Source organism: Kluyveromyces marxianus, chromosome 6 (genome assembly GCF_001417885.1).
Source record: "Kluyveromyces marxianus DMKU3-1042 DNA, complete genome, chromosome 6".
NCBI lineage: Eukaryota > Fungi > Ascomycota > Saccharomycetes > Saccharomycetales > Saccharomycetaceae > Kluyveromyces > Kluyveromyces marxianus.
Window position 1 is genome coordinate 546,058 of NC_036030.1, and position 25,769 is coordinate 571,826.

Sequence of the window (25,769 nt, forward strand, 5' to 3'; positions counted from 1 at the left end):
CAAAAAAAGAAATATTACATAGAGTAGAAAGAGACACCAATATCAAAGTGTATTCCACTTTACACAAACTGAGTCGAATAACTTAAGTCCTTTTCCGGACATTCCTTTAAATCCATCTAGCTCTTCCCATAAAATCGAGAACTCAAATCGTTCATTTTTGGGTAGTACATAATTTGAGTCATTATCGAGACATTTCGATTGTAGAACGCATTCCCAATAAAGGTTCATCCAAAATGTTGAAAACGAACTTAAGTGTGAAATGCTATTGATAAACTGTGATTTTTTTGATCGAAGTCCAAAACTCAAACGAATGTCAGAGAAATCAATGACAGTATTGGGCACTATGATCTGTTTGGTGGAGAAGGAACGAAGGGAGTCTTTCCCAGTACAACATTCTTTGCTAAATAAATCTTTAAGATGTGCTTCTTCTTCATTTGAGTGGGTTTGTATTTTCATGGAAACCGTAGTATTGTTAGATTTCCTCAACATTTCAGAACTGAATTGGCCAATGGGGTTCACAAATTCTATTGATATAATCTTGAATTGTAACGAAGGTAAATTTTGTAAGATTTGCCCTCTTTGAGACTTATCATATCTCAAAAACACTTCTTGATACTTTAGGTATCTTAATTGGGATGGAATTGTGACTCCTCTCGATATTCCCGTTTTGAATCGGGTACTCAGAAAAAGAGATTGTGCTTCATGACGAGGTAGCTGTAGGTAGGTCATTAAATATGCTACTACTGCTGTTCCTGATCTACCTTTGCCCATCTTACAATGTATTACAGCCACTTTCCCGTTTAGGATAGTCGATCGGATGTCTTCAATTAATGTCTGAAGATGGAGGAAAGATGGGGGAGCGTGATCCAACCAACCTGCCCTGAGCAATTGAGGATCAATCAGTTGGTGTGGCTTTTTTGATTCATCATTAGTAGCCCTGAAAATCTCTTTGATCCCTGATAACTTGCAATGTTCTTCAAGCATCCTTCGAGATCTATAGGAAGCCGACCCCTGATCGTTTGGTATAGAATATTCAGAGAGCCTTTTTGTTTCTAAAATCATTGCAAAATCATCATCCGTATAGTCTGAATCATTCACTTCCGATTTGAGGTTGTATATTTTCCAGTTTCGTCTTCCATGGTTTGCATCCAAATATGTTATAAGGTCCACTAAACTATTTCGATAAAACATCTTGGGATATTTCATCACTGGATAAGAACACACGATGATATTATCCGTGATATAAGATACATCTAAAACGAGACCTAAACCATTCTTATATTGGTTAAATGGTGAGCTGTAAATGGATTTAATGATATGCTCTGGACTGAACTTGGTCAATGTCATGCTTGTAAGGAAATATTGCCGCCCTTATATATATCAGAACTCAAAGGAATTGATAAAGTGTATTTAAAGCTGCCTATAATAGAATCAGCAATAGCACGTTAGGTCTAACTATGTTTGTTAATTGAGTAAATTGATTTGGTTAGTTTGGATAAGCAGGTGGAGCATATGCTAGCTCCTTTGTTTTGCTAAGGTCTATAATTTGTGTCAGTTCAAATTGTATAATGTTGTTCTACTGTGACAGAAAAAAAAAATGCATCTAAATGCAGGTCATGTGGTTAAGTGACAAAATAAAGAATAGGTCAAGAATGTAACAGCTTTCTAGTTTGCGTCTAAATGAGAGACGATGTAATCGGCGATTGTATTCAATGCTGTAGTAATTTCAGTTTCGTCGTCATTAATTAGTTCGAATAACCCTGCATCGGACCTTAAACTACCTTCGACGTCTTCATTTACAAATAAGTGTTTATGCTCCTCTCTGTAAGCCCTGTATACAAATTCATCGAAGTAGTATGGAGGGTCAACCCAAAAAGATTCTAACGTTTTGTAACCAGCTCTAGCGTGACGTCTTCTGCTTAAAACCTCGTATGGTGCACGCACAAATATTCTAATGTCAAACTTCCTCATTAATTCCTCATCATTGAAAATCATGAAACCATCGACAAGCACTACTTTCAAGTCAGATTCAATAACCGATGAGAGTTTTGCTCTTAAGGCATCCCAATCTTCTTGTTTAATGTTGAATTTACCAATATCATCCACATTTTCATTGTGAATCAACTTCGTCTTAATGGAACCAGTAGTTTTTATTAGGTCAAGTTCTCTTTTGAATGCATCCAGATCCAGTGCTTCTGGACAGTCCCAATCAGCTACGCCGTATTTTTCGTTAATAGGAATCTCAGAATCCGGTTTATAGAAGTCGTCCTCATGTATAAGTATGCAGCCCGGTATAGCATTAGCAAGGAACTTGGCAAGCGTTGTTTTTCCCGAGGACGAACAACCGCTTATTGCAATGAGTTTTACCTTTGTTGTGGTCATTGTTTTTAGTTTTGTTGTTTTAAGGGAATAACAGGTATCCAATACTATCGTAAGTGATGCATTAGATGACGATTCAAACTCCTTAACTCATTGATGACTGTAAGTTTGATTAACCGGTTGAAGAAAGAAGCTTTCTTTTTTTTTTTTATCACCTACGATAACAGTGATTACTTTTCAGTCATTTTAATGAAAAACACAGTATTTAGTAGTAATGGATATCTAAAGTCGAACAATTACAAATTGAGACGCACGAACTAGATAGAGGTCGTAGAAGATAGAGAGTACCCTCGGGAGATACTAACATTCGAAGTACCCTATTGAGATATGTCAGAATTTATTAACGAGAATCCAGATGTTATAGATGAAACTTTGCTACCCTCAAGGAAACAAGACCCTCTTACAAATGAACTACTTGACAACATACCAGGGTCTTTAGACGTTAACAGAAAACGTCAACTACTTCAAATTGGATCTATGGAATCGGGGGTTGTTCAAAATATCGGACTGTTAGAGAAGCTTTTACATCAGCAGTTGAGCATAAAAAACAGCACGTCATTACCAGACTTGACAGAGTCAGAGACAGATAACGAAAGTGAAAGCGAAAATGAGGTAGAAGACCCTATCGATTCGCAAGAAATATACGATCTAATAGCACATATTAGTGATCCAGAACATCCACTTACTTTGGGACAACTATCGGTGGTTAACTTGGCTGACATAGAAGTTCACGACAATGGAGATAAAACTAAAATGGCAGAGGTTATTGTCAGAATCACTCCCACTATTACACACTGTTCTCTAGCCACATTGATCGGTTTGGGCATAAGAGTGCGTTTAGAACGTAGTCTTTCACCAAGGTTTAGAATTACCATTCTACTCAAGAAGGGAACTCACCAAAGCGAGAACCAAGTTAACAAACAACTAAATGATAAAGAACGTGTTGCTGCGGCATGTGAAAATGATCAACTACTGGGAGTTGTTTCAAAGATGCTAAGCACTTGTAAATAAGGTATAAATATGTCTCTTTACTGTGTAGAGGTACATCTCTCTATATGCATATCGCTCATATTGAATTCATCGTTGATTCGCCGATGTATCCTTTGAAGTCATGTGACCTCTTTTCTTAAACCTTCTATAATATCGAAAATCAGTAAAATGCTCATCGCAAATAACATATAGTAAATAAATAACACTTTAGGGTTTTCCGACCATATATTTCAAAGAGCAATAAATTCGTTATGAAGCGGTGAACTTAAGTGAATATTGCATCAACTAAACCTTTAAAGATGGGTGTGTTTATTCCTCATGAGAACCTCGTCAAACTAAAAGAATACAAGTATGTTTAACAATTTATGTTTATATTCACCTTGTGTTACACAATGGAACATGCCAGAATCACAAAAAGTATACTATTATGAATAAAGAATACTAACCATCAATCAATACAGATATCAGAGTGAGGATCGATCCATCATCTCAAAACACATTCTAAAACCATTCTGGTCGCAGTTTGTTAAGATATTCCCATTATGGATGGCACCTAATGTTGTTACTCTCTCCGGTTTTGGATTCATCATCATCAATGTTTTGACTGTTTTGTATTTGAATCCAACCTTTGACCAAGAGCAACCAAGTTGGGCTTATTTCTCTTATGCACTCGGTCTTTTCATGTATCAAACTTTTGATGCTTGTGATGGTACACATGCTCGTCGCACTGGACAATCCGGTCCATTGGGAGAATTATTTGATCATTGTATTGATGCATTGAACACGACTTTGTCAATGCTAGTCTTTTGCTCAGCAGTTGGTATTGGATTTGATTTTATGATGCTTGTTTGTCAGTTCGCGTTGTTATGCAACTTCTATTTAAGTACATGGGAAGAATATCATACTCATAAGTTATTTTTAAGTGAATTTAGTGGTCCTGTTGAAGGTATTTTAATGATCGTCTTCGGTTTCATTCTTACCGGAATTTTCGGACCACAAGCAGTCTGGCACAGAGAACTCTTTGTCTTGAATTTTGCTGATACATCCTTCGTGGTTGAAAGCATTCATGTCATGTTCTTTTTCTCAGGTCTTGGCTTAATCTTCAATATCTTATCTGCAAGAAGAAACGTGGTTGAGTATTACCGTGAAAACTCCTACAGCGAGTCTGAAGTTAAGTCCAATATTAGAAAATCAGATAAAGGTTTATTGCCCTTCTTCGCATACTTTTCATCGGTGTTCTTGGTTGCTTTTGTGCAACCATCCTTCATTGGTTTGCCTTACGTCTTAAGTGTTGGTTTGACTATGGCATTTACCGTTGGGAGAATCATCGTGGCACATTTGACAAAACAGGAATTCCCAATGAATCAGCCAGTTATGTTCGTTCCTTCTTTGCAATTGATCATTTATCTAGTATTTGTGAAGGGATTCCATCTGACTAGTGAAAATATTGTTCATAACTTGAACTGGTTCGGATTCGGTTTGACTCTTGGGATACACAGTATGTTCATCACTGAGATAGTCTACGAATTCACCAACTACTTGGATATTTACACCTTATCCATTAAGCACCCTAAAAAAGAAGAGTAATTCACATCAATAAAATGTGACCAGACACCCAACCAACTTACTTGTTGCTCATTTTTATTTCATTTTGGGTTATACATTTGTTTTTCTCGATAGTTAGTTAGTTCATTTATTAACTTATATACAAGCTTATACATAAGAAAATCATCAAAATACCCATGTTCTCATAATAGCGCAACACAATTGTTGCCGACATCAAATAGCATTGATGATTTTGATCAATTCCTTCACTCTTTTTTGCCTAATTAGAGGTTGTTGTTTTTTTTTTTTTAAGCAGCAACAGCTGGGGTAACTGGAGCAGCAGTACCTTCACCGGCCGTCAAGATATCATTAGCGTCCTTTTGCAAGTCGAAACTCTTTTCCATCTCGATTAGTTGTTGTTCTGCTAAGATGGATAAAGATAGAGGGACACCCAATAATAATGCAGATGTAGTGACAGCCCACAAGAGATTTCCTCCTTTGGAGAATAAGCTTCTGAATGTGGAGACAGTACCATTATAGAAACCAGAGATGGTCTTTCTCTTTTGAGGAGGAATAATATCCTTCAATGCGACTAGTCTTTCGTAAATGGTCTCATCTTCATAAAAGTCTTCATCATCGCTAGAGTAATCTTCTTCTTCATCAGATTCGTCAAGATGTTGAAGTGTGTCAACGGCTGGATCAGCAGCAGTTTCACCGGCAGTTTGGTGAATAGGAGTTTCCTCGGTAAGTTCTGTTAGTTCCACCATTTTTATATAAGCTTCTTTGGTTTTAGGGCTTTGGAATAAATTCAAACTTCAATATACAATGGCACAAAGCAAACTTATGACCACTCCGAACTAATGCGTTTTCTTTATTAAAGCTGCGTTTGGGTTTTTAATTTACGGTTTTTCAAGCTTTCTTTCATTTTTTTCAAAAAAGGTGTTAAACGTATTTGATGATGAAGAGGGTAATCAAATTATTCAATATATCGGCCATTAAAGGTTCACTATATATATATATATATACTATACACATGTTAACAAGGCACAGAAAACTGTGCAAAGTAGCATTTAGGTACCTAACTTATAGTTTAAAGGTTATTTTTTACTGCTCTTTTTTGATTTCTTGTTCAAATTCATTTCTTCATTGTAAATTTGTTCCGCAGTTTCTTGCTTTCTTTTCTTCTTGGATTTGATTGCCACAGTTCCTTGTGACTTGACAGCCTTTTCTAAATCCTTAGCAGATTCTGTCCAACCTTCAGCGGTGTCATCGATGGTATACTTTTGCAAGTTCAATGAGTTAATCAATTCCTTTTGTTTTTCTTTCATTGCGCTTATAGCTTCATTTCCGGCGTTTTCAAGATCATCTTCCATTTTGTCGATAACTTCAGCAGCGTTGAAGGTCTCCACTACCTCACCATCCATTTCTGCAATGACATCATCTTTGATTTTAGGAAGGGTCTTTTCAATGGATTCGCTGAGAACTTCCCTGAAGTAGCTAGTGAATTTTCTTATAATCTTAGAGAACATTGCAATAGTTTGGTTTGATGGGAGATTTAATTCCTTGGTGATGTCGTCGATACTCTTGTGTTGTAAACCGATAGCTAGAAGAATACAGGACTGGACACTGGAGAGGGAAACACCGTTTCCAAGCTTACCACTGAAGTACAAAAGAGCCAACATTGGAAGTAGGTCAACGATGACATGGTAATCCAATAGGTTATTGGCGTAACTTTCTAGTCTTTTCAAGTCAAATGGCGAAAATAGTGCATCTAATTGATCTTTGGTTAAAGACTTGCTTTGGGATCCATTGAATCTATCTTCAGAACTGTCTTGCAATGCTTCTCCCTTCTTGGCGGATTCGATCACGTTCAAAGCTTCTAAAGCAGTGAATTTTCTAAACTCAAATGACAAAAGAGCTAAGAATCTCTTGTGGAAATCTTTAGAGAACTCAGCTAGCCACTTAGATTCACGACCCTCGAGAACCTTTAGCATAACACAGGTATGTTCACCAGTTAAATCATTTGCTGTTTGACGCAAGTAAACGGGAACAAAACCACAGTTTTTCCAGAACTTATGAAGAGGTTTTGTTAACCCATAAGAAACACCTAAGTAATGCAAGAAATGTGGAGGTTGTTCAGATAGTTTCAATAACAAAGGAGGGAGGGTTTTTGCATCTCTCAACTTAATTTCATCATTCAATAAGTTGGCGTTCTTTAGTTCTTTATCGTCCACTCTCTTAATCGTGTAATCTTTTGGAGCAGCATCTTCACTCAAATCGGTGAACTTACCTTCAAAGTGATCTTTTAGCAATTCTATCGCTCTAGAACCATATCCCATTGAAGCATATTCAGGATTAGTTGCAATTCTTACAACACGGGCACCACTCAACCCAGCGAACTCCTCGTCTTGGAATTGTTGTGAAATCAACCATGGGATTAGATCACCACCAGCTCTTTGGCCTCTAGCCAAAGAGTTTCTGACAGAGTCCTTTGAAATTTCACCTTCCAATGCAACTTGGATAACTACTAGTGGATCAGGAATTCTACCGCCATCCTTTGGATCGATAGGAGGTAGTAATACAAAGAGTTGATGAGCAGGAGCATCACTCATTAATTGCAAATCGTTTGGAGAATTCTTGTAATGAGAGGCAACGTACAAGGCCATCATTTTTTCAAGGAAGTTTTCAGAAACAGGGTGGTATGAGAACAAGGTGTCTCTATTGACAATGTATAAATTACATTGAGAAGGATGAGGAGTTCCCCTTGCAGCAAATCTAGGATTCTTAATCAATTGGACATCCAAGCATAGAAGCTTGTTTAACCATTTTTCAACTGGATCACCAGGAGCATATCTGATTGGCTCATCCAATACAACCTCTTTTAGAGTACGTCCGCTCGTCTGGACTTCTTGCATTTTAGAGTCTCTTGAAACGATAGAGGTTTCAGATTCTTCACGGCCAGTTGAGTTAGCTTGGTTTCTCAATTGTTGAATTAGCTTTAACGATAAAGACCTACCAGTACCTTCATAACCGTTGATGGTTGATGCCATAAAAACAAGATATGGACCTAGTAGCTTTTTAACTACTGGTAGTGGGATTGCAGCAGCTTCATCAATCACGACCAATTCAGCCTGTCCCAAAACATGAGAGTCATTTGGAATAATGTATTGAATTGTTTGTCTATGGTCTCTTTTGATGTCGACTCTAACAATAGCCTTGTTAAAGCTTGGGTTAGTCGATTGAATGATATCGTAGTCTATGTGTTCTTGATAACCTAGGGCATCAAAACCTTTAAAAATAAATTCAAACAATGTTTTCAAGTTCTCTGGAGATGGAGAAGTAACGAAAATGTTAGAGTAACCATGAGAAACTGCGGCAGCAATAGAAATACCAAGGGCGGCAGACTTACCTCTACCTCTACCAGCGGTCAAAGCAACTGTAGAGTTCAAAGTCTTCTCGGAAATAGCATCGATAAATGTTAGGATAGCGTGCGCTTGGTTAACGGTCTTCGACAATGCCACTAGAGAACCTGCCGGTTGAACATCTTCTAATGATTCTTTTAGTTCTTTTAATTCGAGTGCTTTAGGAGATAGCTCGTCATCATCCTTTGGTGGTAATGGTTTAACGTTTTTACCACCAGAGATGGGTAAAACATTCAATTCGCTATCAACAACTAGACAGTTGGGGTTGGAACCCAAGGACAAGATAAACCTTTCATTAAATCTGGCCACAACATCGTTGTGGGCTTCTGTTCTGTAACGAGAATGGATATCCATAGTCATTGTATAAAGTTGTTTCAATGAAGAGAGTGATTTCAACATTATCACAACTAGACCACCACCCTCAACAGTTTCAATTGTTCTTGCTAGTAAGTTTGGTGTCAAAGCTTCAAAATCTTGCAAAATACACATACCATAAGTGTTACCTAAAATTTTTTCGGTCTCCTTATAGTAACAATATCTAATACTCTGGTTTGAAATAAAGGTTTCGAATGGGTCTTGTTCATTTACTTCTCTGGTACCTCTTTTAATCTCTTTCTTGATTTTTTGCTCTCTCTTCTTCCTATGAGAAGTAAAACCCAAAAGTTTCTTCTTATAAGTCCATAGCACAGACTTATTCATCTTCAAGTCAGCACTCATCATCAAGTAATGGAGGTTCGGTAGCTGGTTACGTGCATTATCACCAACAATAACAAAAAAAGATCTTTGCTTCGTTTGAACACCGTTTCTGATCAACGCAGGAATACGGGAATCAATCGCTTTTTTACCCATCTTGAATAACTACTTGCGATTTGATTATCGACGGTTCTTGCTGAAATAGTTTCTTGAGTGTTTCAGATTATTCGCCTTTGTAACTATGAAACTTTGACCCCGATGTACGATAATATATCTCATCTCATCTCATCTCATCTCATCTCATCTTCCTAGTTCGAAATAAATTTCATTCACAAATTTCAGGCCAGAAAAAAAAGTAAAGAAAGAAAGGACAAAAAAAAAAAAAAAAAAAAAACATGTGACTTTCTGTTACCCGGCGAGCTTATTGGAGGATTAATATTGGCGGCTAAATTCCTAAAACTGAGTAGGAGATTGACATTCGAAAAAGTAGTGACAGAAAAAGAACTTGAAGCTGTCAAAGTATAAATAAACAATATGCATGTAAGTTCTTTTTTTGTGTCATATACCGAAAGGTGCGTTCTACCAAGAGTAGGATAAGAAAGATATCGAAGGGGTTGTAAAGGAAGCCAGTTTTGGTTATCGCTTGATAGTTAGCTAGAAGTTGATTCTCGAACTGGTTCCATATATCTTGGTATTTTGAGTTGGAGCTGGCTCTTAATTAAGGTTGAAACCCAATTTTCTTTAAAGTGTTCTTTTTCACCTCAGCGGTTATTTTTGGGTGAACTTTTGTCCAAAGAAGAATTCTAAGGGAAAACATCATTAGAAATGATATCTACTCTGCAGCAGTTTATTGATGAGAATCAAGATATAGATGGAGAGGATATTCTAGATGACGAAGAAAAACAGAGTGCTGATGGTGAGGTTATCAAAACTTTTAGAAATGCGGATGGATCTGTCAGTAGCTACTTTGATAAAAGAAAAGTGAGAATTGCACCAAGATCAACCTTGCAGTTTAAAATCGGCCCTGGATTTACCCCTGTTGTGCCAAATCATAATATCATCAATGAAAAGGGAAGAATTCAGGATGTGAAGCTTGAACCTCGAATTGATCGAGGATTCGACTTTATAGATGATGAGTGGATTGGATATAAGAGAAACTATTTCACGGTTGTCACGTCTTTTGACACCCCGGGAACTGGTCACCTGGACTTCATGAAAAATGTTTACTATACAGATGATGGCAGAAATATTGAGTATTTTGCTACAAAATTAGCCGCCAAGTGTCTAGAAGACGACAAGTTGATAAATTTGGTACAACACACAGCAAAGAGGGATAAAGGGCCCCAATTTGCACCTCCTGTCCACGCAATAGCTCCAGCTAAATTGCCTAAGCATCAGATCATTCGTGATGCATCCAACGTTAGGAATGAATCAAAAATGAAAAAGTTTGATTCATATTTTTTCCTACATAAAGAAGAAGTTGGTTCGGATTGTAGTCCTGATAGCTTGATTACTAACTACCCTGTTAATCCTATTAAAAAAGTTGCGAGATATGAGAGGATTCAGTTTGCATCTTCAATTGCGTTGAAAAAAACTAGTCAGCAGAACAGAAGATTTTTGCTTCTAGTGGTTCTTGGATGCTATGTGAAAGGTAAACACGCCATGATCGACGAAACTTCGCCATATCATGAATTGGATCATTATGATGAAGAAACAGATATGACTTTCGTTCCCATTTTGATGGAAAAGACACCGCCACTAATCATTAGAGGTAGGTCTCCTTCGAACTACTGTCAACAGATTAAAGTCATGCACACAAAAAAAACTGATTTTGAGGCAAGCTCACAAAAGAGCACTGAAAATCATTTGGAAACGACCATTGAGAAGAAAGAGCGCAAGAAGCGCACCAGAAAAAATAAGAACGAATGTTCTAACACTTCGGGTGCAATTCAGTACGAAAATGGAACTCATAATGCTAACAAAATTCCAACACTCCTAACTAACGGTCTACCTTCCACATTTGAAATATCACCCAACGGGGGTAGCATGAGAATAAAAAATATACAATTACATTCTTCTAGTACGGAAAACTCATTCCCCAGAGGTTTACAATCTGAATCATTATCTGTTGCATATTTAAGCAACAGTGCAACTCCGATTCAAGATTCTATCTTCAAAAAAAGAAAACTCAACATCAGTAAACCTGCTGTATTAGAGCCTAATCTTGAAGAGCCGCTAGATGATTTAACGGATAACATATTTAACACAATATCATTTGATGAAAACTCACTGCTGAAGGATAGTAGGGACCTATTATCAACTACAAGTGTATTTCTTCTGAAGCACGTGACCTATAATGTTGCAGAGCCGCCTGTAGTGGCAATTCCAAGAACGATGCTTCCCAATAAGATGGAGATTTCATACTGTTTGAACGATCACTCATCGAGTTTTGCAGAGTATCGTCCGCCCAGCACAGCGCATAGGAGAGTTCCCGGATCAAGAAGGCTCTTGACAGCTTCAGGAAACCCGTCCGATCTTCTAAACCCTGCAGATTGGTCGGACGGTCCGAGCATATTCCGGCACTAAAGCGGCTAGGCCTTTCATACGTCACCCCCACCGTGTTTCTCTTATTTTGAGCATACGACGGAAGAGCGTTCCTTTATACATCCGCTCTTGTGCATATACATCCGTCCTCACAAAAACTACCATACAAGAAAAAGGAATAACCTCGCACCTCAGAACTACGGAAAAGCAGGAAAAGAATTCCTTACATTTCAAATAAGTCTACTATGGAGGAAACACCCAGAAAAAGCTGTAAAGAGAAATAGGAATACGAAATAAAAAAAAATTGGTTGAAGACAAAAAAGACACATTACTCTCGATTGACAAATAATGCGAGGCAGATGGGTATGGGAGCACCGCTTCGGGCGCAATTTAGACACAGACTACGTACGCTACAAGCAACCAACACGTCACCCAACTGAAACAATAGTCTGGAGAATAACGCATTCGTATTTGGGTAGTAAACGCGTGCAATCTAACTTCTATTGATGAGTGTAGGTCAAGTTTCCTTAGTACAGCAGAGTTTTATCTTGGTGTAGCACATTCATTACATTGAATACGGTTGTGGATAAATCGAGTACAGGCATAGTAATATGGCAGACAAGAAACCGCCAACGTTTGTGAAAGAGGGTCTTGCAGATTTAGATAAACAGAAGCGTAATGAACAAATCAACAAGGAGGTTGGTGAACTAGTTTCAAGGAAGTCCTTAGCGGACCAATTGAGAGAAAACTCGAAGAAGAAGAGGCACCAATTTCAAAAGCTAACGAAAGAGAAAAACAGCTTTACGAGGTTATCAACCGAAGACCTAAATCATATCAATACTTGCAAGTCGAAAGAGATTGAAGAATACCGAAGCTTCTCAAATTGGGCTGATCTGGAAGAGAAAAAACGCTTACGAAGGCTGGAGCAAATTAAACAAGATACGAAGACAGTCGGGGTATCTATTGATTCTGATACTACATCATCTTCGTTACCGTCTTCCTCAGGCACAAGCATAAAAAAAGAATCTATCCCTACAGCTATAAAAGTGCGAAAGCTCAAAACTAAAGTGGCCAACAAAAAGTCTTTGGGCATTGTTTCCCTTTCGCGCAAGCCAACATTAAAGCCAAGCCCGAAACCCAAGCCAAAAGAAAAATGAAAGCATAATATCCTCCTTTCCGCATTAAAAGATACACTTTCTTCCTGCAAGGACGGAAGGCGAAGGATCGAAACTAAAAAAAAAAAAAAAAAATTCGAAGCCTTTCCTTTCCATTCCCCTAATACTGTTAACAATTAAACCCGAATTATTAATCATGAGAGGAGGAGGGATATAGGGTGCTAGGAAAGGTATGGAGGTTTATTGTGAGTTTTGCTGCATCGTGGGTTAGGTGGCAATGGAAGGAGGAAAAGTATATAAGGTTGTGACATTGTGTTAATGAGGAATTGCTTCTTCTGTATCAACATGTGTGTAGTATTTGCATAACTAGTAGTAGTTTATCTATGACGTCCATTACATACTCGTCAATTAAGAAACTAACCATAGTGTCTTTCTACACCAGATTGGTATCAATTGATTTTAAATATGTCTATTCCAACTACCCAAAAAGCTGTTCTAATTGAAGGAGACGCCCCTGTCGTCAAAACAGGTGTTCCAGTTCCAGAACTAACCGAAGGTACTGTTTTAATTAAGGTTGAGGCCGTTGCTGGTAACCCAACTGACTGGAAACATATTGCTTATAAGATTGGTCCCCAAGGTTCTATTTTGGGTTGTGACGTTGCAGGTACAATCGTTAAGTTTGGTCCAAACACTTCAAGTGATAACTTAAAAGTTGGTGACACTGTCTATACTCTTCTCCATGGTGCTTCTGTGAGGCATCCAGAAAACGGTGGTTTTGCTGAGTACGCTCGTGCTTTCCCAGACATGTTGTACAAGGCTGACTTAACCCACACCTCTGAGAACGAAATTCCGGAAGGAACTGTTAAGCACTTCGAAACGGCAGCTTCTTTAGGGGTTTCTTTGACTACTGCAGGTGTTGCTTTGAGTTTCCATCTAGGTAACAAGCTTTTATGGAACCCACCAACTCCTCAACATGACCATCCTATTTTGATCTGGGGTGGTGCCGCTGCTGTTGGTCAACAATTGATTCAAGTTGCTAAGAAACTAAATGCCTATACCAAGATTATTACCGTTGCTTCCAAGGGGAAAGAAGAGCTCTTAAAGTCCTACGGTGCTGACGATGTGTATGATTACAAGGACCCTGATGTTATTAAGAAAATCAAATCCAAGTACACTAACATTCGTCACGCTATTGACGCTATCTCCAACCAAGATACTTTCGTCCAAGCTTACAGAACTCTAGCAGAAGAAGGAGATGTCACTTTGTTGCATTTGACTATGTTGTCCATGAGGGATATTCCTGAAGCTGAGAGAAGAGACAATGTTAAGATTGAAGGTGCTTTATTGTACTTAGCCTTTGGCACTGATGTTCCATTCGGTGCTATTACCATTCCAGCTGTTCCAGCTTATAAACCTGCTACTACTGGTTTCATCAAATTCATTGCTCCTCACGTTCAAGATGGTTCTATCCGTCACATCCCAATTAAGGTGTTCCCTAACGGTTTAGACGACGTCCCAGCTTTAACTCAAGGTATCAAGGAAGGTAAGAACCAAGGTGTCAAGTTTGTTGCCCGTTTATAATTAATAAGAGACTGACTATGTGTATACTTCAATCGACCTCATGTGAAGTGAACAACATGATACGGGAGAGAATATGGGAAGACACGTTATTTGTTTACGAAATATCGCTTCATAAGACGATACAGAAGAGTATCAAACTCGATGTATATAGGTTGTAAAGTATGTTTATCTCGAGACGAACTAAAAACTATGTTATTATTGAGCCTAGCATGGACTGTTAAGGCATTCAAAGAATGGTCACCCAGCCATTCAAGCAAATATGCTAACATGGTAAAAATATAGTGGATGTAGTGATAAGTTGGAAAGAATGGAACAATTGAGTGTCTTCTACCTTCGTTGTCATCTATCACCGTATTTGAGTAATGGAAAAATTGAACTAAAATCCGATTAGTAGTGAGTAAATCATGGATATCCTCTGAAGATCAATAAAAAAGTGCAAGAGTAGTTGTCTTTATTTAGCCTTCTGTTTCATCGTATCGCCTTTTTTTAATTATCAGCAGACGTTAGTGCCTCGCTAAAGAATAAAGAACGGTTGACTTTCAAAATGTCAGCTTAATAATGAAGTTGCTTCAATCTATGATTGTGCTTACAATAGCATAGCACCAACAACAGCCAAACCGGCTCCGACGATATTGCTACCCAATTTACCAGCACCATTCTCTGTGTATGTTAGTGGTGTGCTGCAGTTGCTACCTGGACCACATCCTTTACCAGGAGAACCGCCAGGACCTGTTGGAGCTGGAGGAATGTTATTGTGAGTCGTGATAGGACTGCCTGGACTACCTGGGCTACCTGGACTACCTGGACTACCTGGGCTACCTGGGCTACCTGGGCTACCTGGGCTACCTGGGCTACCTGGGCTACCTGGGCTACCTGGGCTACCTGGGCTACCTGGACTGCTTGGGCTGCTTGGGCTACCTGGGCTACCTGGAGCACAAGAACTACATGTGGCTGTGATAACTGTGGTGTTCTTTGGGATCACTGGGGTTGGTTTACCTGGAACTGATGGAGTTGTTGGCTTGGATGGTGGAGGAACTGGAACAGTACTGTTGAATTTTGGTGCTGGTGGAACGACAGTAGTTTCACATGGAATTTCAGTTGTTTCAGTCTTTGGTGCAATTGGTGGAACGGTGGTGTTTTTGATTGGTGGAGCAGGTGGTGGTGGGACTTCGGAAGTTGTTTCGCATGGAATTTCAGTGGTTTCCGTCTTTGGGACGACTGGTGGAGCAGTGGTATTTTGAACTGGTGGAGCTGGTGGTGGTACCTCTGAAGTAGTTTCGCAAGGAATTTCAGAAGTGTCAGTTGCTGGAGCTGGTGGAACCTCTGTGTGATTTCCAGCACGAACAACGCTCAAACTGGTTACTGCAATAGTAGTGATAATAGAGAATTTCATTTCTGGTTTTAGTGGAGATTGTTGAATTCTCTGTAGTTGTTTTTACTGGACTATTGGAGAATATATAATATTATCAGAACACTAACAAGAATGATGTATAAACCACTCTTCGAAGTTTGAATTTTGTTCGCCAAACAGTCATCTTATATAGATTTTTTTTTCTCTTGTTGTGTTTAATACACCTTTTGCTGATCTCTCAAGCTTCTCTTCGTGTATAAAGGTAAGAAATGGGACCTAATGCAGTTTCTGTGTGCAGTATGCTTCTTTGTTGTGTTGTTGTCCTGAGATTATTTTTAACTTTTCAGAAACTGACGCTAGACAGAAAAAAGAAATCGCAATTGCCGATCATAATAAGGGATTTGACACATAGCAGTTAAAATTTCGAACAAAGAGCATTGTAACATCCGAAGACGAAAACCCTTGATGCTTGCTTACTACAACGTGTGAGCAAAATTCCTTTCCATTTCTAATTATGTTTTATGTATTTGGTGTCTGTAGCTACTAATAATAATGCCCTTACTTCAGAAGACTAAACAGAAAGGGTGGGTGGGTCCTTCACTAAAAATAACAATTCGTGAATTATTTTTGCTCTCGAGACGAAGGGGTTTCATAAGATGCTGCGTAGTGTTTACCATTCAATGTGGGGGAGTGAATAAGCTTTAATTTGTTATGTATGGTCATAATTAAGTTTTGTTAATTGAAAGCCAATATTAAGTTTAGAATAACAATTTTAAAAATAGGACATAATGAGAAAATTGAAAAAGAATAAAGCATGATTGACTCTTGCCTTTACTGAGCCCAGAGTCTCTTTTTAGAAACTGTTGACAACATTTTCATAGATATTCTAATACGGAACTGACAATACCGGTGCCTGTGTACCCGTTAAACCCCATGCTATTTTATTGGGTTCACCTAACAATTCCAGTTTATTTATCGATGACTACGTACGTGCAAGTTATTGGCTGTAAATTTGAATTGATTCACTCAAATCATTCCCCATGATAATATTACAGCAAGTTAAGCCCCCACAAAGGGTTTCAGCAAATATTCCTTCCTTTGAGTACTTTGAATGGCTAACAAGATAAGAATAGTTACACACCAAACACGTGATCTCAAATTAGTTTTAAGTAATCATATTAACCTTTTTGCTTGGCAATTTACCCGGACAAATAGTAAACGTCTATCCAGTTTGCCATGTGAAATATTTCAAGAAAGAATTGTATTTTTGGTTTGCAGTCCTTTTCAGTTTATCTTACTTAGTGCGCATGATTCAAACAAAACCTACGTAAGTTAACAGAGAAAAGAAGGTACATATTGAATCTTAAAGCTATTCAAACAGATTTATCGACAGAAGGCTACTGGGAATAAAGTTAACAGCGGCAAAAGAGAAATATAACCTCAAAGGTAGGTTCCTATTTTCATATATTTTCGAGTATTGCTGTATATTGCTGCGTTTAAGACAGTATTTTATATTATTAAAATGTCCATCGGACAAAACAGACTGAATACTAATGTTGGAAAGACTAAATCAGAACGTAAGAGTAGAACAAAGTTTGATCCTGCGGAGCAAAGGTACAAACACGTTTCGTGTGAAAAAAACAGGCGTTCATCAATTCGTTGCTCATACGATAAGTTAGTTGATCTTGTTCCTGGGCTCACAGACAAAGAACGTCGTTCAGAATGGAAGATTTATGTTAAAAGTATGTATATATTGAGACTTTTCACCACGCGGGTAATTATAACCAAAGGCTATTTACTAACTTAGAGCATCTATCACAGGCCGACATTATTTACTATGGTTGTATGCTCGTAATGAGCACCTTCGGCAGAAATTAAATGAGTTGGACAAACCTTTGCCTCCTCATCTAATATTAGATAAGCAAAATACCCCTGAGAATTAATGTTCGTTTAGGCGACTATAAGTAATGTATATAGAACGGAACAGAGACCTGATGTTATTTGGAATACAGTCTACGGTGTTAGGTTGATGCATGTAAGCTGTGCAGATCATTCAAAATAAGCTTTTAGGGTGACGTTTTTTTTTTTTTTTTAATTCTCCATAAAAAAAAAGGATATATAAAAAGTTAAATTCAAAGGGGAAAAAATAAACGACCCCGGTGAGGATTGAACTCACGATCTTGCGATTAACAGTCGCACGCCTTAACCAGCTTGGCCACGGAGTCCTTTTTCGATGTCAACCGAAATTCCGCCTGTTACTCATGCTGAAAAGTAAATCTAGCAAAGTATGTAAGTATGGAGAGTTCCTGTACGCATCTAGCTGCAGTCACATAAACATCGATTCGATCTTCAGAATCCTGACTTAAAAGCTGCATCAACCTTTACCGTGGCAGAATATGTCCTGTTGAATGTTTCAAATTCATATACTTATATATGTAAGTATACATTCATATATACATACATATATTTGTTCAGCCATAAGTTGCAGTTAACTAACTGTAATAAAGTGAATGGTTCGTGAGTGTTGTGGTTTACCATTTCAACACAACCATATTTTTAGCACCCTTAGTTGCGATACCGCGGTTCACCAAATCAAGAACTCCCTCATCAGACAAGTTGTTCACATCCCATTCCAGGGTGCGAATATCTTCTTTCGGAGAGATGATCTTACCATCGCGGTATAACTTCACAACAGCGTCCACAGTCTTTCTCTTATTTTCAGGGTCTCTCTTGGAGTTAGCAGTGACCCAGAAACCGTGGGATCTTATACTGTTGAAGATAAACAACCCGGTTGGAAGAGTAACTGGCTGTTTGGACATACCTCCGTAAGTCAACATCAAACCGTTAGGGGACAACTTACGGGCAATGTTAGTGCACGACTTACCACCGACAGAGTTCAACGCCAACTTGACCTGGGCGTTTGGTCCCAAGATCTTTGGTAAGACCTCATTGCCGAACTCCCTTTCACCGTTTTGAGATTCGGAAATCACCTTAGTAGCACCATACTTCTTCTCTAGTTTCTCTGCGACTTCATCAAAGTTATCACGATCTCTCACAACACTCAATGTTTTAATGCCTTTGTCCTTGGCGATTTGAGTAACAATCTTGGACACTGATGATGTACCAGCGTTTTGAACTAACCAGTCATTTCCAGATGGGTCCCACTCAATGTAGTCATTCACCATCTGGTAGGCCGTACAACCGTTAACAGCAATTGTGGCGGCAGTGTACAAGTCCACACCTTCAATCTTAATAAGATCGTTTTCACTTTCGCAAGTTCTGTATGTAGACCATGTACCAAAGTTGGCCTGCAATGGGATGACCCTGTCACCTGCCTTCAAGTTCTTGACACCAGATGGCACTGAAACAACCTCAAACAAACCTTCGTTACCAGCAATAGCAGATGGCTCTTCAGTAGAGTAGTCCAACACCTTCTCCGGCTTCGAAGGATACACACCTTCTAATTGGTTGATGTCCGAAGGGTTAATTGGGAAAGCTAGGGTCTTCAACAAAATAGAAGATTCCGCACTGCCTTTTGGTTGATAGGTATGCACCTTCAAAATCTTGGACACATCCTGGTCGTGGCTTGAATAAATCAATGACTTCGCTTTAGGTAGTTGGGACATTGCTCTTTGTGTGGTTGAAATGAACCTCTTTGATAGGAATGATGACATCTTTACAATGAATAAAATAGAATAATAAAATAGCAATTAGCAGCAATACGTCAAACTAACTCTCAATACAGCCAATCTATTCCTTGTGGATCAGAAACGTCTTGCCAGTTAAATACAACACAACTAGAATCCTTAGTATATACTATACTGCTCAAGACAGGCACTTAGAAGAGTATCGAAAACCCAATTGAAAAATGTAGCAATTGTACTGTTCTCCTAGTTACAACCTTACTTACTAATACAGCAAACTATAACAACCAATCGGCTACGTAACTATGTACTTTCTTTCCCCTCATTCGCACTTTTAGCAGTGATGACAATAGTAACACTACTTACCCTTTTTTGGGCCATACATTACTAAAGCGACTTCGTCCGGCACTTTTTTTTTTTTTTTTTTTTTTTTTTTCATTTTACTTTTTAACGGAAAGTCACGTGTATATCGGAACGGAACTGTGCTACGAGCCGTTGCAGCTTCCGGAATCGAAGTGTTCCGAAAACCGTTCCTATATGCTACTACTAATACAAAAATGCATGCATACTTGTTACATACATGACAGATTGCGATGAGGCTTCTCTGTAAAAAGGCAACGAAACAAGAGGTTTGGCGGTTGTTTATCTTATCCTAAAATCTGTGATTTTTATAATTATATAAGTTGTTAGTTAATAGTTAACTATTGGTGCAGTGTGCATTACCGTATGTATTTGCGGTGTTTGCCTGGGCACTTGGTATGAAGGAAGAAGTTTAAAGAAATTAACCAACAAACCCACAGCAGGACAGAACAGAACGGAACGGAACTGATGAGGGTTGATTCAGAGCCCATGTAGCTTAAGAGATGCTGTTTTCCCATGTAGAAGATTTTAGGTATTCGACCCGCTCTGAGATGTAGGTGCACATTTCTTTTACACTTTGGACTGGGTTTTCCGTTCGATCAATGACCTTGGACAAGTATGAGAACTTCTTGTAGTTGTCTTCGACTTTACAGAGAACAGTTTCGAATACCTTCCAGTTAGCTAGTTCTAAATCGTAGTTTGTCATGTCCTTGAAGGTGGAGGAGTATATTCTAAAGTGACCTTTCTCCTCTGGATGGTATTCAGGATTCTTTTCAGACTTTTTACCGTCATACATGAAATCCTGTGACATCGCTAGTTCCCATGGGTCGTACTTAGGCAAGTGTGAATGCACGAAGACAGGAGTGTTCATCTTGAAGAAAGAGAAGAAGTCGTTTACAGTATATTTGCCCTTCATGCTTTCCCAGAACTTGTTTGAGATCTCATTATTTTCGGAAGCCTTCTTCAAAGCGTCTTGTTCATTCATGTCTTTGAAGTCGTCTTTGTGAGTCTTGATCCACTCCAATCTAAAGGATTTTTCCTTCTCTTGTAGTACCTCCCTTAGGAAATCACCTGCAACGCTATCAAGTTCTTTATCTTGGACGTAATCATGTTGAATCATTGCTGTACCACGGAAAGATTTCTTAGAAGAGTCTACCTTGTCTATTTTGTCGTCATGAATTCTTACTTCGTTAGTGTTCAAACCCCAGTAACCTTGAGGTTTGACAGGGGTTCTAACTTGGTAGTATCTATGCTTTAGCGCTGTTGCAGCTAGAATAAAAGTATCTTTGTCCCCCTCACCGGCAAGATGTTGTCCAAGTAATGGATAGTAGTAAGAAGGCCCATTGTAGTTGTAGTACAAAGCTAAGATGATAGTGTCAAGATGCATCGTTTTGTCGACCAACAATTGACCAGACTCGGTACCACCGTCTGGAATTGCCCCTTCCAAATCATGGAATGGTGACTTGGAAGCATCAGTTGGATCAAATAGTTTTGGATTTGAAATGTAATCTGCGGAGAAACGCACCCTTCTCCTGTCGATACCGATATCCGCAATGTCATACACACGTGGACTGTGAACCCTTCTCCAGTAATCTGGCCATAAAATCATGCCTGTGTCCTTGAAAATAGAGGTATCAAAGAACTTGTCAATAGAATTAACAACATAGTTATCCGCATCCAAAAGGAGGGTCTTTTCAAAGCTTGAGATTAACAAAGACAACGATTTCAATTGATAACCACGAACATGCTTCAAGATATCACGGTCAATATAATCCGACAAGTACACACATTTTGTCAAACCAGTAGGATCTAGAGATGGGATGATAGTTTCGCACACACCTCTGTCACCTTCATCAAGTGGAGGAATCACAATCTCAATTGGAAGGGTATTTTTTAGTTTAACTCCACTATTCATTCTGATAGACTTTATGGTTGGAAGAGCCATCAACGTATACTTACCACCACCAACGATAGTGATACCCTGACCTTTGTATCCTATACCCTTTTCTTTTATTGAATCGGCGATTGGCATCAGCTTTTCTGAGATATACCTCTTGAAAGTGGAATGACCTTCTTTGAGTTCCTTGATCTTATCCTCCGGAAGTGACAAGCACTTTAGAAGATACTCTTCCGTCAAATGGGATAGTTTCTCCTTATCTGTATCTTCAACACCAGTATCCTTAAGATCACAGCCTTCAGGCTTGTGACTGTCTATTTCACCTGCTAGCACCGTCGTGTTCAAAACCCTAGTAACTTCGTTATAGAAGTTCTTTAATTCTGCAGGAACAGTAGTAGCACCTGTCTGCGACCCAGCACCAGATTTCCAATCAGCATCGGAATGTCCATCAGAGGAACCCGGAAGTAGCTTCGTTATATCATCTGAACTAGACAAATCGCTATCATAGGAATCTGAACCAAATGATTCACTGAGATCAAACAAATCCTTGATATCGTCCGTTCTGGAAAGCGAGAATATCAAAACAATAATTATAATTGCCAGTATCACACAGTTATGTTTTTTCACCAACCTTGCACGTCTGGTAAAATAATGCAAGAACTGAATCCACTTAGAGGAGATAGTTCTCCCCAAAGAGCTGTTCATTTTGGACTGAAGATACCAAAATGCCGGACTGAGTTAGATCTATAACAAAACCAAAAGAATCGTGAGATACGAACAATAAACTCTTATGTACCACCAGCTCTCCCTGATCTCTTCTTTACCTTCAAGATCCTTTTTGTTGTTGAAAAGGAAAACTATTTTAATTCCAATTATAAAACTTAACCTATCTTTTCATTTACTGCTTAAACCTTCTAAATGTGAATACACGGCATCAAATGCGAAAAATCAAAGAATCACAGGCACAAGGGAAGAAACAAGAGAACTAATGTCAGGGTAACAAAAACACAGAACGGTAATTATGTCGCGTTCGCGTTCCTGCTTGCTTGGTTGTAAGAAAGCAGTGTTTCTTTCAGTGGGAAGACCAAAAAATGCCACCACACCAACACCAATACATGAAGAATGGACATACAAATGTACAGCAAATGTGGTATTATGCGGAAGAGTGAAATGGCACAAAATAGCTTCTCAAAGTAGTCTTTTTAATTTTAATTGTAGTTTTATTTTCATTTTCATTTTTTTTTTTTCCTTTTGACTTATGAAAGTAGTACATTGAGTGTGACACAAACATGTCAGTGCAGATAATGGATATTACAATTGTTTCTCGAGCTTGAAAAGGGGACACCTTCAGTTCTAGGTGGTGAAAGAATTCCATCGGTTTGATGCATGTGTCTCTTTATTAGGCTATTTGGTTTTGTTTTTACAAATTTGAAGTTAAAGAATATATATATATATCCTCAAGATATGTGTCACTAGGAAAAGATGCATACAAAGCGGAATAAGATTCAGCCCATAGTTGTTATATGTGATCTAAATTGGACATATAGCGCCGTATAAGTAGAGTTATGAATGAACAAGGGTTAAACAAGGGTAAAATGTTAAGATATTTTTCAATGATTCGAAAATCTTTAGCCAACAGTGGTGAACTATACATACTTGGCGAAGATCTAATTGATAAGTTTGTTCCTGATAATTACCAATTGAGCTGTGATAGTTTCTATTTCAAAGCACATGAGAAAACAATTTCAAACTTAGAACCTATTGATTCGTTGATCGAACGGAAGCTTTTTACCCCAGCTATGAGCGGATGGCAGTGGCAAGTTAATAAGCAAAAGGCTCTTGAATCCCAGGTTTTAAGAGAAATTAAGAATGAAAAACCGGAAGACCATTTGAAAAGGTTCACCCGTTCCTCGAAGAAAAGAAGGGATACGAAAGCAGAAATAAGAGAAGATGAAGTACCAAGTCCTGTATCACTTGACGGACAGGAGGAGGACGACGACGTTTTCAGACAGAAACAAAAGCATCACGCTTTTATTAGCTTGTCGCGCCTGAGGCTAGCTGAAACTGTCATACCAGAACAGGCTGCCTACAAAGTTCTATAAATTAGCCTTATTTTAGTAGTAGCAGACCTATATATTGTCACAAACATTACCTCCAGTAAAAAAAAAAATAAAAATATTATGAATATCCATTTAAAAGTGTCTCTCTAGGTAACTCTTACTTGCAACATAGCTGAACCCTTTGAAGTAATCCGTAGATGTCCCGTATACGGATTCCTTCTTTCCCGGAGGTTTATTTATGTCTATGCCGTTATCATGCAAATCGGTGTCCAATCTTTTTTCAGTGAATTCTGAATCAAAGTTTTCAGCTAGCTCCCAATCGGTAATCACTGGCAATATAGGACCAACTGATGTTCTTTGTAAATCTCCAATCATAAGACTTTTCCAATCTATTTTTCTGAAAATAAAATGGTTTATGTAGCTAGTAGTTTTTGCAGATCCAGCCTTCTTCTTTTTAGTCTTTGGACCGTCCTGCGACCAATATTTATCCACATCCCAACGCTTAGCTGGATCCTTCTTCAATAAAGCGCCAAGGTAATCTTTCATCCCATCACTTAGATAACTGGGTATTTTTGCCCCATTCTTCTCCTTCTTGATTTTATTCAATATCACCTTATGATTAGCGCCAGTGAATGGAGGTTTTCCAATCAACATATCGTAAACTAGACAACCTAATGAGTACCAATCACAATTCTGAGAATAGGGCTCCCCTTCCAATATTTCCGGTGCGCAATATTCAGGTGTACCTATAATTGAGTACAACTGTGTAACATTTTCTCCCTTCTCCAAATCACCGCCCTCATCGTAAACACTTTTTTTGGAGAGCCCAAAGTCTGTTAGTACCAAGTGACCCTTCTCATTTAGAAGACAGTTTTCTGGTTTTAAATCTCGATATACTATGCCCTTAGAATGCAAAAACTTGAGAGCACAACTTAGTTCCGATGCATAGAAACTCACTGTATCTTCAGATAGTGTACCCAGTTCCTTTAAATGATAGAACAACTCTCCTCCAGGAATATACTGAAGCACCAAATACAATTTATGATTATCATGGAAGGAGTAAAAAAGTTTCACTATATTTGGATGTTCTAACTGAGAGAGAATGGTTCTTTCAGCAAGCGTTCTTTCGACTCTTTTTTCTACTGTGGTTTTTGCTTGGTTTTCTTCTAAGGAATCCTCAGATATTAAAATTTCAGCCTTCTTTAATTGCTTCATGGCATATAACTTGGACGTAATTACGTCCTTGACCAATAAAACTCGCCCATATGCACCTTCTCCCAAACACCGGATGGGAACAAAGTCATCTAGTACCCTTATTTCATTATTTCTTGAAAAACTAGAACCTCTCCGATGTCTATTTTCTTCAACCGAGGAAAGTGAGAAGACATCCCCCCCACAGTCATTATCAACAGCTTGTTCCATGCTTAACGATAATCGAACAGTGTTTTGAGCAGGATTAACCACAAGTTTATTATAAACCGATGACCTTCTTCTTGAGGATATAGATGACTGCTGAAGGGTATCATTTGAGGATGGTGGCATTAGTATATTTGGGATACTAATATCCTCCGTATCGGATATAGCGGCATCTTCTGAAGCTTCGAGGTCTTTCGGAGGAAGAGCAGAAGAATCCATTCGTAAAAGATTCTTATGCCACAGAACATGATCAGTGGTCACACCAGTATTGCTCTGTGCACGGTTATATAATGGATTGTTGTCATCTTCATCTAATCCACTATTGATTATGGCACATGTATCATTTACCTTAAGTAATTTAAAGTCATCATCCAAATTGAATATACCCATCTTTCAGGCTAAGGTAGTGAATGCTCGGCTCCACAGTATATATAGTCGGATTTAGAAAATTTCGTTACAGCTTCAAAGCCATTATTCCAGCAGAAGGTTTGTGGATAATGACTGGAGAATACTCTTGTCAATAGAGATGGAGTTGCATCGTCAGTTTTTTTTTACCAATTTCTGCTTTTTTTTATTAAATTATTTGTTAATCATTAAAGATTGAAGAAAAGGTAGGTAAATAACAAAACTAAATATGGCCAGGTAGTGAAAAAAGATGGGGAATATTAAGTTTTACACAGGGTGAAGTTAAAGGATTATAAAGTATTCAAAGTTATATTGGATATGCTTATATCACGCTATTTCATAAATAATATATTGAAAAATTTGACGC

At 38.3% G+C, this 25,769-nt stretch overlaps 15 protein-coding genes and 1 non-coding gene across 16 annotated transcripts; 7 read left to right on the top strand and 9 right to left on the bottom strand.

The window, feature by feature from the left end:
• Window positions 1-42: 42 nt before the first annotated feature.
• On the bottom strand, window positions 43-1,347 carry TEP1 (putative phosphatidylinositol-3,4,5-trisphosphate 3-phosphatase; the record flags this gene model as incomplete). The annotated part of the gene is made up of 1 exon (XM_022820920.1): window positions 43-1,347. One exon carries the CDS (start codon window positions 1,345-1,347, stop codon window positions 43-45), a length of 1,305 nt encoding a protein of 434 aa, XP_022677334.1.
• Window positions 1,348-1,665: 318 nt separating this feature from the next.
• NRK1 (ribosylnicotinamide kinase) lies at window positions 1,666-2,382 on the bottom strand (the record flags this gene model as incomplete). Its single annotated transcript, XM_022820921.1, has 1 exon — window positions 1,666-2,382. One exon carries the CDS (start codon window positions 2,380-2,382, stop codon window positions 1,666-1,668), a length of 717 nt encoding a protein of 238 aa, XP_022677335.1.
• Window positions 2,383-2,706: 324 nt separating this feature from the next.
• CIA2 (iron-sulfur cluster assembly protein CIA2) lies at window positions 2,707-3,390 on the top strand (the record flags this gene model as incomplete). Its single annotated transcript, XM_022820922.1, has 1 exon — window positions 2,707-3,390. The coding sequence occupies one exon, from the start codon at window positions 2,707-2,709 to the stop codon at window positions 3,388-3,390; it is 684 nt and encodes a 227-aa protein (XP_022677336.1).
• Window positions 3,391-3,668: 278 nt separating this feature from the next.
• On the top strand, window positions 3,669-4,956 carry CPT1 (diacylglycerol cholinephosphotransferase; the record flags this gene model as incomplete). Its single annotated transcript, XM_022820923.1, has 2 exons — window positions 3,669-3,718; window positions 3,831-4,956. The coding sequence occupies 2 exons, from the start codon at window positions 3,669-3,671 to the stop codon at window positions 4,954-4,956; spliced, it is 1,176 nt and encodes a 391-aa protein (XP_022677337.1).
• A 266-nt stretch (window positions 4,957-5,222) lies between these two features.
• On the bottom strand, window positions 5,223-5,681 carry TOM22 (Tom22p; the record flags this gene model as incomplete). Its single annotated transcript, XM_022820924.1, has 1 exon — window positions 5,223-5,681. One exon carries the CDS (start codon window positions 5,679-5,681, stop codon window positions 5,223-5,225), a length of 459 nt encoding a protein of 152 aa, XP_022677338.1.
• A 330-nt stretch (window positions 5,682-6,011) lies between these two features.
• KRE33 (ribosome biosynthesis protein KRE33) lies at window positions 6,012-9,185 on the bottom strand (the record flags this gene model as incomplete). The annotated part of the gene is made up of 1 exon (XM_022820925.1): window positions 6,012-9,185. The coding sequence occupies one exon, from the start codon at window positions 9,183-9,185 to the stop codon at window positions 6,012-6,014; it is 3,174 nt and encodes a 1,057-aa protein (XP_022677339.1).
• A 669-nt stretch (window positions 9,186-9,854) lies between these two features.
• NDT80 (transcription factor NDT80) lies at window positions 9,855-11,615 on the top strand (the record flags this gene model as incomplete). The annotated part of the gene is made up of 1 exon (XM_022820926.1): window positions 9,855-11,615. One exon carries the CDS (start codon window positions 9,855-9,857, stop codon window positions 11,613-11,615), a length of 1,761 nt encoding a protein of 586 aa, XP_022677340.1.
• Window positions 11,616-12,184: 569 nt separating this feature from the next.
• Window positions 12,185-12,730, top strand: FYV6 (Fyv6p; the record flags this gene model as incomplete). Its single annotated transcript, XM_022820927.1, has 1 exon — window positions 12,185-12,730. The coding sequence occupies one exon, from the start codon at window positions 12,185-12,187 to the stop codon at window positions 12,728-12,730; it is 546 nt and encodes a 181-aa protein (XP_022677341.1).
• Window positions 12,731-13,153: 423 nt separating this feature from the next.
• Window positions 13,154-14,269, top strand: KLMA_60268 (uncharacterized protein; the record flags this gene model as incomplete). Its single annotated transcript, XM_022820928.1, has 1 exon — window positions 13,154-14,269. The coding sequence occupies one exon, from the start codon at window positions 13,154-13,156 to the stop codon at window positions 14,267-14,269; it is 1,116 nt and encodes a 371-aa protein (XP_022677342.1).
• Window positions 14,270-14,855: 586 nt separating this feature from the next.
• KLMA_60269 (lysine-rich arabinogalactan protein 19) lies at window positions 14,856-15,662 on the bottom strand (the record flags this gene model as incomplete). The annotated part of the gene is made up of 1 exon (XM_022820930.1): window positions 14,856-15,662. The coding sequence occupies one exon, from the start codon at window positions 15,660-15,662 to the stop codon at window positions 14,856-14,858; it is 807 nt and encodes a 268-aa protein (XP_022677343.1).
• A 1,480-nt stretch (window positions 15,663-17,142) lies between these two features.
• INO4 (Ino4p) lies at window positions 17,143-17,427 on the top strand (the record flags this gene model as incomplete). Its single annotated transcript, XM_022820931.1, has 1 exon — window positions 17,143-17,427. The coding sequence occupies one exon, from the start codon at window positions 17,143-17,145 to the stop codon at window positions 17,425-17,427; it is 285 nt and encodes a 94-aa protein (XP_022677344.1).
• A 344-nt stretch (window positions 17,428-17,771) lies between these two features.
• On the bottom strand, window positions 17,772-17,845 carry KLMA_R609. Its single transcript has one exon. It is a non-coding gene; the product is annotated as a tRNA-Asn (tRNA).
• A 306-nt stretch (window positions 17,846-18,151) lies between these two features.
• ETR1 (enoyl-[acyl-carrier-protein] reductase) lies at window positions 18,152-19,294 on the bottom strand (the record flags this gene model as incomplete). The annotated part of the gene is made up of 1 exon (XM_022820932.1): window positions 18,152-19,294. The coding sequence occupies one exon, from the start codon at window positions 19,292-19,294 to the stop codon at window positions 18,152-18,154; it is 1,143 nt and encodes a 380-aa protein (XP_022677345.1).
• Window positions 19,295-20,120: 826 nt separating this feature from the next.
• Window positions 20,121-22,226, bottom strand: MNN2 (alpha-mannosyltransferase; the record flags this gene model as incomplete). Its single annotated transcript, XM_022820933.1, has 1 exon — window positions 20,121-22,226. One exon carries the CDS (start codon window positions 22,224-22,226, stop codon window positions 20,121-20,123), a length of 2,106 nt encoding a protein of 701 aa, XP_022677346.1.
• Window positions 22,227-23,086: 860 nt separating this feature from the next.
• Window positions 23,087-23,623, top strand: KLMA_60273 (uncharacterized protein; the record flags this gene model as incomplete). The annotated part of the gene is made up of 1 exon (XM_022820934.1): window positions 23,087-23,623. The coding sequence occupies one exon, from the start codon at window positions 23,087-23,089 to the stop codon at window positions 23,621-23,623; it is 537 nt and encodes a 178-aa protein (XP_022677347.1).
• Window positions 23,624-23,713: 90 nt separating this feature from the next.
• YPK3 (putative protein kinase YPK3) lies at window positions 23,714-25,387 on the bottom strand (the record flags this gene model as incomplete). The annotated part of the gene is made up of 1 exon (XM_022820935.1): window positions 23,714-25,387. One exon carries the CDS (start codon window positions 25,385-25,387, stop codon window positions 23,714-23,716), a length of 1,674 nt encoding a protein of 557 aa, XP_022677348.1.
• Between the last annotated feature and the right edge of the window lie 382 nt (window positions 25,388-25,769).